Source organism: Aquarana catesbeiana, linkage group LG03 (assembly GCF_042186555.1).
Source record: "Aquarana catesbeiana isolate 2022-GZ linkage group LG03, ASM4218655v1, whole genome shotgun sequence".
NCBI classification, from domain to species: domain Eukaryota; kingdom Metazoa; phylum Chordata; class Amphibia; order Anura; family Ranidae; genus Aquarana; species Aquarana catesbeiana.
The window spans coordinates 227,479,872-227,495,191 of NC_133326.1; the positions used below are offsets into that span (position 1 = coordinate 227,479,872).

Here is a 15,320-nt window from a genome sequence, read left to right on the forward strand (position 1 = left end):
CTGCCAGGTAATTTCCTTATGTAAGTTAGATACCTCTAGCCCTCTATTGAACTTATGTTTGCATGAGATATGGTTTGGTGAGCCTAGACCTTGGGGATACATTTTGATTTTCTTGTTCAATAAATATATGCATTGTTGATTTGTACATCGAGAAGGGGGTAGATTTAAAAGGATTTAGACTCATTCACACATAAGCCAGCTAGTTCTCCAAATACAGAAAAGATCAAAAACAAGTTTGGTAGAGTAATAAGGGGTTGAAAAAGATGGCGTAAGATGTAATCTGCAATATATAAAGTTTAGTGGTGAATGCCCATCATTTTCATTCGATGATTATTAGGAATATTGGTGAAAGGGGATATCTGTCTAGTACCTCTGTGGATTGGAAAAACTTTAGAGGAAAATCTGCTATATCCCTTGACTTTACAGGCGAGAGTCAAGATCCATTTGAGGAAATCTTTGTAAACCACTTACATAACACAAAAATAAGAAAGTGCACCAAATGCTTTAAATACTACTAAGGACAGTAGCATAGTTTTGAAAACATGAATATGATGAGGTGGATAGGTTGGATCACATGTTATAAGTTGTTCCCTGCCTGTCTAGGGGTATGAATCCCACCTGGTTCTTATGAATGATCTGCCTTTGGAAGAAGTTCAAGCTAGTTATGAACACCTTAGGCAAAATTTTGATGCTGACATGAAGTAGATTTATGGGTCTGAAACTGGACCATGTATGTGGGACTGTATTGTGTTTAGGTAGCAGAAATATTGTTGTCAAGAGGGTTGTTGTGTTTTAGTAAATTGAAGAAGTGTGTAAGATGGAGTACTAATATTATTATTATACAGGATTTATATAGCGCCACTAATTTGTGCAGCACTTTACAGGAGGACAGCACAGTTACAGTGCTTTGAAAAAGTATTTGCCCCTGCCTTGAATGTTTTTAGATCGCGGCATGATGTGTTGCTTTTTGAGATTTTTTAACACGCTTCATTTTGTCAGACCGCTTTTATTTAAGTGATTAGTGTGGCAAACATTATTAAAAGTGAAAAAATTATGTTTTAAAAAAAAATCTACAGTAAGGAGAGTTCCCCTTAAAATTAATACCAGACCCAAAGGGCCTGGTATGGACTGGGGGGGGACCCACGCTGATTTTTTCCTCAATTTTATATCTATATTGCCGGGATTCCGGCAATACATTACAGCCACGAGCAATTTTGAGTACATTTTTTCCTTTAGAAATGTAATTTTGCTGCGGCACAGTAAAACACATCAGACAGATGCGTTAATTTACAGGCAGACTAAGGGGACCCCCAGGCACAATATTTAAAAGAATATTTCATTTTTATTGTTTCATTTTAAGCATTAATAAAATCACTGCTCCTGAAAAAAAAGTTTATTTTAAAAACTTTTTTTGCATTGATACATGTCCCCTGTGGCAGTACCCGTGTCCCAAAACACTTTTCATGGCAATAACTTGCATATAAGCCTTTAAAATTAACACTTTTGATTTTTCACATTCGTGTCCCATAGACTTTATCGGTGTTGGCATGCTCACACAAATTTTTTGTCTGTTTGCATGTTCTGGTGCAAACCGAACCGGGGAGGGGGGGGGGGGGGGTGTTTGGCTCATCTCTAGTAAAAAAACCCTTGTAATAGGAATAGTGCTTGACAGGTCCTCTTTACAGTGAGATCTGGGGTCAATCAGTCCCCAGATCTCACCTCTAAGCTAGGAAGTCTGAATTAAAAAAAAAAAAAAAAAAAAGATCGAAGCTTTCCAGCCAAGGTGACTGCATTTTTTCAAATGCAGAGGCTGGGCGTGACGTCATAACATTGCGCCCGGCCTCTGAACAATCATAGAGACTCCGGGGACCATCTGGCCTGCCGGAAATCTCTATGGTCAGTATCTGGGGCCGATCGGTTCCTTCTCCGGTTCTGGCGGGAGGGGGGTGTTCCCTCTCGCTGACTGTAAGAAAGATCATGCGGCTGAACAGCTACTATGATCATTTTTATGGTGAAGGGAATCGTCGGCTCTAAAAGACGATATCTGAATGATGCCTTTAGCTGCAGGCATTATTCAGATATTACAGCTAAAATTCTGCAACGTCATTTGACGTTACACGGGCAGCAAGCGGTTAAAATAACAAAGACCATCCCTTATCAGCTTGTCTGATGATTACATTATTGCGGGATTTTAAAGTTTTAATTGCAGCCTTCTCTGTCTTAGTAAGGTTATCACTAAGGTTATCACTAGAAAAGTGTATCCCTGAGTCATTGAAGGTAAATCATACCATGGAATTATATACAATGCCCGTATTGAGCAGATACATTCAATTTCCTCATTAATAGAGCTAGGTAGTTTCTCTTCCTGGGAAATGATGTCACATCAAATCCAAAGAGCATTTAGACAAAATGCCATTCCATTTGACCCTCCGCATCCCACCATGTCTTGGTTTCCTTAATTAGCTCTGCCTTTAGTCGATCAAAAAAGGAAGTACAGGTAGATTCTTCTGATATGGGGTTTGGGTCCTTGGTATATACCTGGGATATCTTAGTGCGACAATCCATATTGCAAATCCTGTAACGTGTGCGATCGCACACATAGCATGGTCAAAGTCCAATGGACTGTAAGTGAAAATATACTGAGGGTAAGTGCGGTATATGAGAAAGTCCTCTAATCTGTCGGTTTAGACCATGGGTCTTCAAACTATGGCCCTCCAGTTGTTCAGGAACTACAATTCCCATCATGCCTAGTCATGTCTGTGAATGTCAGAGTTTTACAATGCCTCATGGGATGTGTAGTTCTGCAACAGCTGGAGGGCCGTAGTTTGAAGATCCCTGGTTTAGATGGAGCGTGGTGTGTAGAGGGAAGTACAATACATCCAACACAAAGGTACACCGCTCTGAACAGAGAAAATCGGATACTGGAGTGGATAGCAGCACACCTAGTCTAGGTGCTCTGGCTCAGGACGTCCCTCCCACATCCGAAATTGAAACATACATACACACTGAAGAGCCGGCACTCTTAGAAGTTCAGTCTTGTATCTTTATTTCATATGACCATGTTAAAAGAACACGCAGACACGTTTTGGAAAAAGCCTTGTTCACAGCAATACTTTCATGTTGAAAATCACAGCTGAATTCCAAATTCAAGGGATTAGAATTCACATATATGACAAAGGAAGCAACATCATCATAGGTGCCTTCCCATACAAGGAGCAGGTCATCGATATAACGACCATACCACTTGATGTGACTTGTGAATGGATTGGACTGTGAGAAAAGATACTTATCCTCCCACCATCCCATTTATAAATTGGCCAGCAAGGGGGAGAACTTAGCTCGCATTGAGACACCCTTACATTATAGACATTATGTTTCGCAACTCCTAGGGAGTATACACATGCAATGATGTTGCTCATTCACTCTAATTGAGGACATCACCTAATTGGAGGGAGTGAATTTTACTGTTTCCTTGTCTGTATATATGTATGTTGAGTGTTTCACTTTAGAATGTGCTGTGAACAAGCCTTGTGCCGAAACGCGTCTGCGTGTTCTTTTAACATGGTCATATGAAATAAAGATGCAAGACTGAACTTCCAAGAGTGTCGGCTCTTCAGTGTGTATGTATGTTTGGATTTCGGATGTGGGAGGGACATCCTGAGCCAGAGCACCTGGTTATCCACTCCAGTATCTGGTTTTCTCTGTTCAGAGCGGTGTACCTTTGTGTTGGATGTATTCGTCAGGCCCAGGCTACATGCCCAACCGCATGGACTTATTTGCTATGTTTACATCTATCCAGTCAATATCTTTAACTAACATAATTAGATTTTGTGTTGGTATAGGTGAAAAGGATATATTGAAAAATAAGGTTTCAGGTTTTGTGTGTGAAAATGGAGTCTTCACTGCATAAAGAACAGATAGAAGATTTTGAAATTATTTTAAGATGTTACCGGGTTGTTGGTCAGAATCCCATGTTTGGTTTGAAGGGAGATAGGTGTGAATTGCTGATCTGTGCATTGAAGATTGTTTGCAAGCATAGTGTAAGATGTGTTGCTTTTGGAGTATCCTTTGTCTAGACCTGTGGAGTTAGATTTTTGCTATGTTTGTTGAGCAAAGATTAAGCCCAAAAGCAAACATTTATTACATTGCAGCTTACCAGTTCTTACATATGATGGCTGCATTCATTTTTTTTTTTAGTCTTTGTTTCTTTTATTTTTACTTGGCGATCTGAATAAGAATAAGGAAGGTGGAGGGTGGGAGGTAAGGGCAGGGGTGAGGAGATGGGAAGATAGCTGTTATCTCTAAAAATAATTACTTATGCAATATTTATAAATGTTGTGGCTGTAAATCTGAGGGCTAAAGGCAGCCATACAGGGATCGAGATTCAACAGGTCCCTGCTGAACCGGCCGAATTTCAATCCATGCATGGGCAGGCTGGTTGTACATTAAATCATTAATGTATGGCCTGTCTAAGCCATAGTGAAAATGATTGACTTAGGTGGCCTATTGGTAAATGATCATCATGGAGAAACAGTAAATTAGATAGGTGTGGGTACCTCTCCTACGCAGTCTCAGCAGAATGTTGCAATACTGTGTGCTGGATTACAATTGTATAGTTGCATAAACATGGTGATCACATAAGAATATTCAATTAAATATGGCAGGCATTGCTCAAATAGAGACCTAAAGTGCCTAAAAAGGCAGCAATATAACAGTGCACTGTAAGGCATAACGAGGCACCATGTATGACATCCTCACTGTACCAAGCTAGGCCATGCGACTGAGAACAGTGTTGTGGAGAGATGGAATTTAGCTGTGGTATACAGGCATTCCATTTAAAGATATTGGTGCAGCAGTACATGGCTGAAATCGCCCTGGCTGTTTATAGGAGAGATGGAGGTCAGGTGTGAGTCCCCACCAAACCAGGCATCATATACATTCTTCAATACAATATACCATATTTCAAGCACAGAAGATGAAAAGGCACAGGTGTGCTGCTGGATCAAAGAATCAACAGCTATAATAGAATAATGTCACCAGGACTCTCACTACTTGAGGGAGAGCAAGCTCCATTGTGCAGCTGGTGTTCGATACGAGATATAAAGGAGGGCTTGGGCTTGATGTGGTAAAGTTACCTTTCAAAAGCTGCAAAAATATGTTAGTGACCAAGTAATACTAAAGCCTATTTTTTTTTTTTATTAAATCATGAAGTCCATTTTTACATATTGGGGTTGATTTACTAAAACTGGAGAGCGCAAAATCTGGTGCATCTCATCTTGGTAGCCAACCAGCTTCTAACTTCAGCTTGTTTAATTTAAGCTTTGACAAAAACCTGGAAGCTGATTGGTTTCTATGCAGAGCTGCACCAGATTTTGCACTCTCCAGTGTATAGTCTGCTTCTTTGAATCAGCTGTCCAGTCTCACAGCTGCTGTCACCCCCTCTTCTGTTTGAAGGTGTCTCGTTTAGGTAGCTGCTACTAAAAGAGAGACCTGTGCATGCCCACTTCAGGGCAGGGCTGTGTGTGTCCATGGACACACACACACTGCACCCAGCAAGCCATGCCTCATGCCAGGTCCCGACTGACAGCTGCAGGAGCCAATTGCTTGCCTTTGCAACTAGGATGTTTGGAGAGCATCATGGACTGTAGAGGACAGAGTTCAAAACATAGAAATGTCACTGCAAATAACACAATGGGGTCCTGTGTTGCTTAAGATCAGAGAAAGGGAAAGGAAAGAGTCTAAATAAAGTACAACTAGGGACAAACAAAATAAACTTAGTATAATGCTGCTATTGTGGCTAACTGTGAAACAAGGCAACAGAAGGTGTATGTGGCATCAGGTGATGGATGAAGTCACCGAAAAATACACTACTCATCAGCAGCCAATGAAGACAAGGTGAAAGGCTTGTGAGCCAAAGCACTGCAGAGTTTGAAAGTGTTGAGATGGCCACTTCTGTGGGGTCTTTGCTGAGCAATGAGATTATTTGACCCTGTGTGTGCTTTGGGTGACTGGCTAGGGATAAGGTTCGAAGGCAGCTGTGGGCCTAGCTTCTTAAAGCAGAAGTGGACCTTCTCAGGAATGTGGTAAGTAAAGGTTACTTTAAAAGTTATATTAAAGGAGTATCCCCATCACTAGCATATTCCCATCAATTTGAAATATTGCCACAGAATTTGCCTTTTAATGATAGTGACTTGAGCAAGATCTGTAAAGAATTTAAAGGTATGTCCTTTGAAAGCTCATTTCAGAAGACTTATAAAGACTTATGAGCTATGCTTTTAGTAGGTGCTCTTTAGGTTTTTTTTTTTTTAATAGTGGAGCTTTACAATGATGTTCTGTGGATCAGCACTCGATGGACTCTGTCCATTTTCATCGCTACAACATAAAGGCTAATCATTGTGCGGATCCAAGAAAAAGACTGGGAGGGTAATTACTCTCCTTAAAACAACACAGAAAGCACTGGACATAGAACAGCTTTGAATTTCTGTTAAGATCAAAAGGTATTCTTTGTACTAAACAGATATAACAAAACACTTCCAATGGTATGCATATTTACCAGATCATAAGGGAGCAAATAAGTGAATTGTTACAGTGTATATAAACTTTAAGTGGTGTATTATACAGGGTATGGGCACAAAGCAGTTAACATTCACTGTTTTCCAGTGTTTGTTGTTGAGTTAGTATGCTATGCAATAATTGTACCCATTATTTATTTTCAACTTTTTGAACACTTTCAGCAGTTGCTTAGAAATTTGAGGAATTTTTGTAATGCTAATTTCTTACTGTAAATCGAGATGCCACCAAGATGCCTTTTTTTGAGGGGAAAGGGATACCATTTTAAAGTTTTTCTTAGGCAGCAAACAAACAAGAATAACTCTTGGGTCTTTGGATACTCCAGGATAGGTTTCCCTATATACAGAAATAATGAAAAATTCCAGCCAATTAACCTGCAGTGCACAAAGCACCTAAACTTACATAATATTACCAGAAATCTATTCATAGAGGGCCCCAAAAAAAAGCATATGATCATGTTCCTATTGTATTGCTATGTTCCCACCTCAGAGTAAATCTTCTAAAAGGTTCCAATCTAAAAAGGATATCAATATTTTTATTGTCATTCTGAAAACATGGTATACATGAAAAGAATGGAAAAAAATACTTATTTCCCAATGAACTATGATAAAATCTAGAAAAGCAAACAAATAAATAAATACATAATTATGTCACAAAAAGTATAACGATAAAAGTGTGAAGATAAACGTTGAATAAAAAAATTAATTAATACCCATTTGTTCAATGTAAGCAGCAACTATGGGTAAAATGCATTATTATCAACCATAAAGTGCAGTATTATCAATCTCAAATTAAAGTAATGGCCAAAAAAGAAATAATACTAATAATTGCAGCCATAATTCAGGATGATGCAGAATTTGTCAATCTCACAGCATCAGGAAAAAAGCTGTTCCTCAGTCTTGGTGGTTATATTACTAATGTTGCATTATGAAAGGGAGGGCAACCAATCAATGAGCGTGATGGGAAAAACCTGTACAGATGTTTTCCACCGCACACCTCTAAAACATGAGGTGGGTTGAATTACCAAGGGCAGCAAACTACAATCTCCCCAAAAAGTAAAGCCATTGGTAGGCCTTCTTCAGTATGCTGACTTTATTGGTGATGTTACCAGAGATGTGCACCACAAAATATTTAAAGTCACACTTCGCAGAAGGATTGCTCATATACTTCATAAGGTCATACAGAAGTCACTGACAGGTGCATTTGTCCTGCAGTTGAGCTCCTTCTGACCTGCATTTGAACTGCATTCCCATTGACTTATATGGAACTACAAAGCCCACTTGAAGAAAACAAAATCCTGTCAACACAGGCCATTAGTTCCATATTTTAGCACCTGGGAACTGCATGCAGTAAATAAATATATATATACACATTTACATTAGATTCAAATCCCAACCTTTTTAACATTACTAGTAGAAAAGGTCATTCAACTGACTTTTTCTATGACTTTTTTATTTCCACAAATGCAATGATATCATGGCTATATTTGCCAATAGGCACTCAGCACCAGTGACTGTAATGTAAAAGCATGGTAACCATTCCTAACTGCACCTTGTGTTTTTACACCTACATAACTTGTGCATTGATAGATGGCATTTGTTGTCCTATACGCACAGCCTGTAGTAGAGTAAGACCCCTTTCACACTGAGGAGCTTTTCAGGCGTTTTAGAGCTAAAAATAGCGCCTGTAAAATGACTGCAAAGCGCCTCTCATGCCTCCCCAGTGTGAAATCCCGAGTGCTTTCATACTGTATACACCGCTCCCAAAATGCCCTGCCCATTGAAATGATTGGGCAGCGCTGCCGAAGCTCCTGCAAAGCGCTTCGGCAGCACCGCAACATGGGTGCTTTTAACCCTTTCTTTGGCCACTAGCGGGGCTTAAAAGCGTCCCGCTAGCGGACGAAAAGCGCCGCTTATACAACGGTAAAGCGCCACTTATACAACGGTAAAGCGCCACTAAATCTAGCCACACTTTACCGCTAACAGACCCCCGCCCCATTGTGAAAGTACCCTTAATCTTCACATTCATGTGTCAGCAGTTTGTGTAGAAACATGAAACATACACCATGGCACTGCACAGCTTTATGCATAACCTTTTCCTGTAGTGTGAGACATCATACTTCCTGTGAATAAACTATATATCCAACAATCCCTGGGTCTCTGAGTCTAGTGCTCGTGCCGATGAAAGCTACACAATCATTAGATGTGAAAGACATAATCAGGCAGAACATTTACAGACATACTTGCAGTATAAGGATTATACATTTCATCATATTAGCATTCCCACATTTGTGAGGCAACACATTGGGGGTGAGAAGGCATGCATTGGATGCTTAGAGACTCAGGAAAGGAAGCTGTCTTGCCCCTTTGGCACACAGGGAAAAGCTAGCTGAAGTCTATCATTACAAGATAAGTAAAACAAACAACACAGGAAAAAAATAACTGCACTAATACCTATTTAGAACAATAAAAAAGATTTTAAAATGTACATTCTTTTAACAGAAATTAACCTAATTGCAAGTGTTTTGGTTAACATGTTATTGGAACACGGGTCTGTATAGTGTAATTCAGCTCAGTTCTGTAAATGTATGTTTTCTTATTAACTCTGCTGCGTATTTTAGCTTGTAGTATGATGACCTTTTGTAAAGTTTACATTTGTTGTTGCCAGGGTGACTAGATTTATTCACACTACTATAATTGCCAAGTGATCGAGAAAAAGGAATACATATTGCTTCATCAAAGCTGAAAGGAATGTAAGCCTTTGTAAATGCTATCATTAAATGCAGTGGTAAAAGTTCCTGGCCCAGACCTCTAACGGGGCTATATAATATTGCCATTACAGCAACTTTACCAAATGAAAATCATGTTTATATTCACAAAGTAAAACAATGCAAAAACAATACCAGAAGAAACATAATGATTGGAAATTCAATGGAAATTCAGGTCAAGCCTGGGAATTCAATAGAAGCATTTGCTTACTTAATTACCACTTTCTTTCTATTCTTTTCTGACAACAATTACAGTTAAAATAAATATCCAAAATATTTAAAATGTTTTATAGATGTATGTAATACATCCACATAACTAAAAATATGTGAGCCACAGCTTACCTTTCCAGATCCGGTAGACCCAGCAACTGCTAGTAACTCTCCCTTTCCTAGGCTAAAATTGATGTCAGAAAGTACTGGTGTAACATGCAATGTGAAGTTATTAAAGATCAGATTTGGGTCATCTTTAGAAGGACTGCCTCCATTTGCAAGCATTGCTTTCCCAAAAACTTCTCCAAAGCCCTGTATGGGCACAAAACAAATACATATAAATAATACAAAATGGGATTCATTTAAATGAAAGTAAAAAATTGGAGAAACACATGTAAAAGTGGAGTAGATATCTTCAAAATAAACTTGACAGCAGAACAGAAAGCCAGGATAAAGTGTGGGACATCATTGTGAGACATTTTTGCTTTATCAAGCAGTCCAAAGGCTCAATTTACAAACCTTTAACATGTATAAGAAGTTTTATTTTAGCCATTTAACTGTAATTTTGATTTCACTGGGCTTCACTGAAATTTAACTGTCACTTTTTAAAAATAAGTGTTCTTATAACGGTGTATTTTCTTTATGATTTGAGCCTCATATGCTGTATGCTTTGGTGCTTTGTGCTCCGGTAAATGGAATATTCAATAAATCATTAAAGCAGAATCTGAAATTATTGGCACCAATATCTAATAGCTTAAAAAACTCACTTATTCAGGGAAGCCTACCCCTACCTCCACCTAAAAACTGTACTTCGGTTACCTCCGTTACACCCTCCCCACAGTTATTACTTTTTGTACCACCTCTGCCCCCCCCCCCCCCCCCTTTAGATTGTAAGGTCTATGAGCAGGACCCTACTAATACATCTGTATTGAACTTGTTTGTAACTGTACTGTCTCCCTTTAAATTGTAAAGCTCTGCGTAAACTGTTGGCACTATATAAATCCTGTATAATATTATTTACAGTATTTACGTATTATTTACGTATTATAATTTATTAATAATACAAAATATTAATAATAATAACAATCAACCTAAATTAGCACTTCTGTTGCTAATTTAAGTTTGCAATATATAAAATAATCTTCCCTCTTGGATAATACCATCTTCAGGTGCTTCATCTATGTGTTTGTGGCAATCAGGTAATCTCCCTTTGCATATCTATATTCATTTCTGTTTTATTACTAGAAACAAATAAAAACTTTTTTTTTTTTCAAACATACCTAATCCCTTAAGGTGTAACTAAAGGCAAAACTTTTTTTTTTAGTTTTGGACAGAATAGAGAGGGATTAGAACACCTGTCAGGTTTTATTGCTATCTGCGCCCCCATTAGGGAGATTCCCCCTTTCTATTTGTCCTCTTTACCATTATCATTGAAATTGAATCATTGAAAAAAGTAAAAGAAAATCCCAAATGTTTACTTTACATCGAATTAATAATAGAGGGGAACTCTTCCAATGGGAACATTTTTTTTTTGGTGTCCCTGTTAGCACATCAGGATTCCCTCACTTTGCAGGGATTTCCTCTCACCTCCAGTTTTGTCTATGGGACAGAAAGTGAAGGTAAATATCCCAAATGGAACACAGATGACATGGGTTATAATCCTACCTTACTCTATCCAAAATGAAGAAAACGTTTTACCTTTAGCATAGTTGCCAACTGTCCCGGATTTCCCGGGACATTCCCGGGACTTACACTCCATTCCCGAATTTGTGGTGTCCCGGGAAATGTCCCGAGAAATCCGGTTCTTGATTTTCGCCGCCGCCGCTAGAGGTCCGCGTTGTCTCCACCAGCCGCCATCTTAAAGAAGTTCAGGAAGAAGGCTGGGGGGGCTAGACGGAGCTCCTCCGTCGCCGCCCACCCTCCTCCCCACTCCGCCTCGCCCTGCCTACCCCCCACCCCGCTGCCAGTCTGTTATGGAAAGGGGCGGGGGTTCTAGCCATGCGGCCGGCGGACACACTAGGGCACCTCTGAGGTAGGGGGGAGCACCGCTGTGGGAATCTGATGTAAGGGGGGCTCCACTGGGGACACCTGATGTAAGGGGGGCTCCACTGGGGACACCTGATGTGAGGGGGGCTCCACTGGGGACACCTGATGTGAGGGGGCTCCGCCGGGGACACCTGATGTGAGGGGGGGCTCCACTGGGGACACCTAATGTGAGGGGGGGCTCCGCCGGGGACACCTGATGTGAGGGGGGCTCTGCCGGGGACACCTGATGTGAGGGGGGCTCCGCTGGGGACTCCTGATGTGAGGGGGGCTCTGCCGGGGACACCTGATGTGAGGGGGGCTCTGCCGGGGACACCTGATGTGAGGGGGGCTCCGCCGGGGACTCCTGGTGTGAGGGGGGCTCCGCCGGGGACTCCTGGTGTGAGGGGGGCTCCGCTGGGGACTCCTGGTGTGAGGGGGGCTCCGCTGGGGACATCTCATGTAAGGGGGCTCCGCTGGGGCACCTGATGTGAAGGGGGGCTCCACTGGGGACTCCTGGTGTGAGGAGGGGCTCCGCTGGGGACTCCTGGTGTAAGGGGGGGCTCCGCTGGGGACATCTGATGTAAGGGGGGCTCCGCTGGGGGCACCTGATGCAAGGATGGACTCTGCTGAGACAACTGATGCAAGGACGGACGGCTGGTGGCAGGCGACGTGGCTAGTGACATGCTCAGGGATCCCACTGATTCTGCATTATGGTGAGTTGAATGATTTCATTTTATATCACAATGTAATAATAGAAATAATGCACTTCAATCATCCTGACACCATAACAACCATGGTGCCGGGATGATTGAAATGCTAACACCAGGTGTTTGGAGTATCTTTATCTGCTGATTGTTAAACTTTCTAGAATACACATATTTTTATTGTGTAGGATCTGGGGCTGCTGTCCCGTCATTCCCCTCTCCCCCTTTCCCCCCTTTTCCCTCTCCATCCCTCATTCATCTCAGACTCTAACTACACCCTCTTGAGACACGCCAATTTAAGCCACGCCCACTATGTCGCGTAAACCACGCCCATTTTTCGCTGCGCCGCGCTTCGCGCACCACACTTGTATATTTTTCCTAAGCCACGCCTACAAATGAATGCCCCGCCCCCTAATTATTGTACGGCTCCACCTACAGCCACAAAAGTGTCCCACATTTTTTTTTTACAATGTTGGCAACTATGCCTTTAGTTATACTTTAAAGAATTGATGGCAGCCTCACTAGGTCATTGCTACCATTATTCATGCTCCATATCATAAGATTTTCAGGCAGTTGAGCAAAAAAAAGTTTGTTTCCTGCCACAATCTCATCTTGAGCATGGTCACTTTTATTTAAGTCTTAAAATTCATTGTCTATGCATCTAATTTTGCATTCCTGGAAAGAATGTGGGAAGTGCTTCTAATGCCCCGTACACACGGTCGGACTTTGTTCGGACATTCCGACAACAAAATCCTAGGATTTTTTCCGACGGATGTTGGCTCAAACTTGTCTTGCATACACACGGTCACACAAAGACGTCGGGACTATAAACGGGGCAGTGGCCCATAGCTTTCATCTCTTTATTTATTCTGAGCATGCGTGGCACTTTGTCACTTTGTACACACGATCGGAATTTCTGACAACGGATTTTGTTGTCGGAAAATTTTATAGCCTGCTCTCAAACTTTGTGTGTTGGAAAATCCGATGGAAAATGTCCGATGGAGCCCACACACGGTCGGAATTTCCGACAACACGCTCCGATCGGACATTTTACATCGGAAAATCCGACCGTGTGTACGGGGCATAATGCCGCGTACACACGACCGGTTTAGCTGTCGGAATAAACTCCGAAGGTTTCTCCGACGGAATTCCATTCAAGCGGTCTTGCCTACACACGGTCAACCCAAAGTCCGACCAAAGTCCAACCGTCCAAAACAAGGTGGCGTACAACGCTTAGGACGGGACTAGAAAAAGGAAGTTCAATAGCCAGTAGCCAATAGCTTCCGTCTCGTACTTGCTTCAGAGCATGCGTTTTTTTTTGGTCTATCAGACCAGCATACAGACGATCGGTTTTCCCGATACGAATTGGGTCTGTCGGAAAGATTTAGAACATGTTCCATTTCTAGGTCCACCAGATTTTTCGAAAAAAAAAAAAGTCTGATGAGGCACACACACGATCGGTATATATACGATGAAAAGCTTCCGTCTGACTTTTTCTGTCGGACAGTCCGCTCGTGTGTACGCGCCATTAGTGAAACACCTATCTAGATTATTGATGCACAAAAAAGCAACAATAAGCGCAGTCCAAGAATGCACAAAATTCAAAGTCCAGCCTAAGCACGCTGTGTAAGTCCCCCTTGCAATGATCATTATGCCATTATATCATCGGTATATCTAAACAAAGTTCTTTTTATTCAGTCTTGGTTTTTATATTTAAAGTAGGGACCAATTACAGTTCCAGTGTATGCTGACCTCATCCCACACAGCTGTAACATTCTCCACTGCCACTTCTGTGGTTGTCAGGTTGTACTCAAGTGACTTGAATTCATCTTTTTGCAAGAAATCCTGTGAACAATTTCAAAATGTATTAGATGCAAAAAAACAACATTTAATACAATCTTAACAGCAAAAGATGTGATAATCAAGAATGGCAGCAGATGTCTAATTTTATATGGCAATATAAAGCAGAAAATGACTTTTAGCTGGGCTGCAGAGGAAAAAAACAATCACCTCCAGTATGGTATCCATAATACTGACCACGAAACAGCTTATGTGCTCCACAGTACCATAATACTTTTTAAAGCCGAGATTCACTGCCACTGGAAATGGTAGAGGTTCCAGGGACAGAAATTTGTAGGCTAGTTTAACGTCCAACCCTAGCCAAAACTTTTTATTTTGTGTTGGCTGAACGAAGAGGGTTAAAGACTGGGTAGTTTTGGGTAGTTCTGTTTATTACAAGAAATGATGGGAAATCTTTTCAACAAGTAGGCAGACTAAGGCCTCTTTAATAGGACCAAAGTGGAAAACCGTACCTAGGTGCCCAGGTGTGTGTGGACAGCTGCAGCCAAGAAGCCTGTCGAAAACGGTTACAGGCTGACATCAGCCCCAACTGTCTGCCAGTGTTTGGAAGCAATTGAATGTTAGGGACAGATGATCATCCTTGGATGGAAGCTACTTAATTCCAGGAGCTTTGATCTGTCTCAAACCACAGGCAGATAGCTATGATCAGCTGCAGCAGGTTTCAGCTTGCTATTGCTTTGTACAGGCTTCACAGACGTGTTTTGTCTTCACACATTTGGGCTCCTGGCCTCAGTTTTCCACAAGCTCTTGCTACACCACAGCTAATTTGGCAATGTAAACGACATCTAAAACAAGTTTAAGTAGCATGGGGCGAAGCTAGATCTTCTGACATTTCTTTTGTGAGTGTCTCAGGGACATTAAGTGAGAGGAAATGTCTCCCAATAGGGTTAGAGATAAAAAGAAAAAAACTAACAGAAAAAACAAAATTTCCCCAATACCCCCTAAAATTGTGTCTGGAATTAACTTTTAACCGGCAGAAATGGAAAGTATATTGCATTTTAGCTAGCACATATTTTCCCATATTGCATTTTAGCTAGGACATATTATTCCATAAATGGAAAGTACACTGTATTGTCAAAAGTATTGGGACGCCCGCTTTACACGCACATGAACTTTAATGGCATCCCAGTCTTAGCCTGTAGGATTCAACATTGAGTTGGCCCATCCTTTGCAGCTAGAGCAGC

General features: G+C 41.1%; 1 protein-coding gene across 1 annotated transcript in view; it reads right to left on the reverse strand.

The window, feature by feature from the left end:
- CFTR (CF transmembrane conductance regulator) overlaps nucleotides 1-15,320 on the reverse strand; it is a 239,940-nt gene that overhangs the window by 145,524 nt on the left and 79,096 nt on the right. The window contains exons 9-10 of the mRNA XM_073619828.1: nucleotides 14,029-14,121; nucleotides 9,680-9,859 (exon numbers count right to left, since the gene is read on the reverse strand). Coding sequence (XP_073475929.1) covers nucleotides 9,680-9,859; nucleotides 14,029-14,121 — 273 coding nt within the window. The remainder of the gene's footprint in view (nucleotides 1-9,679; nucleotides 9,860-14,028; nucleotides 14,122-15,320) is intronic.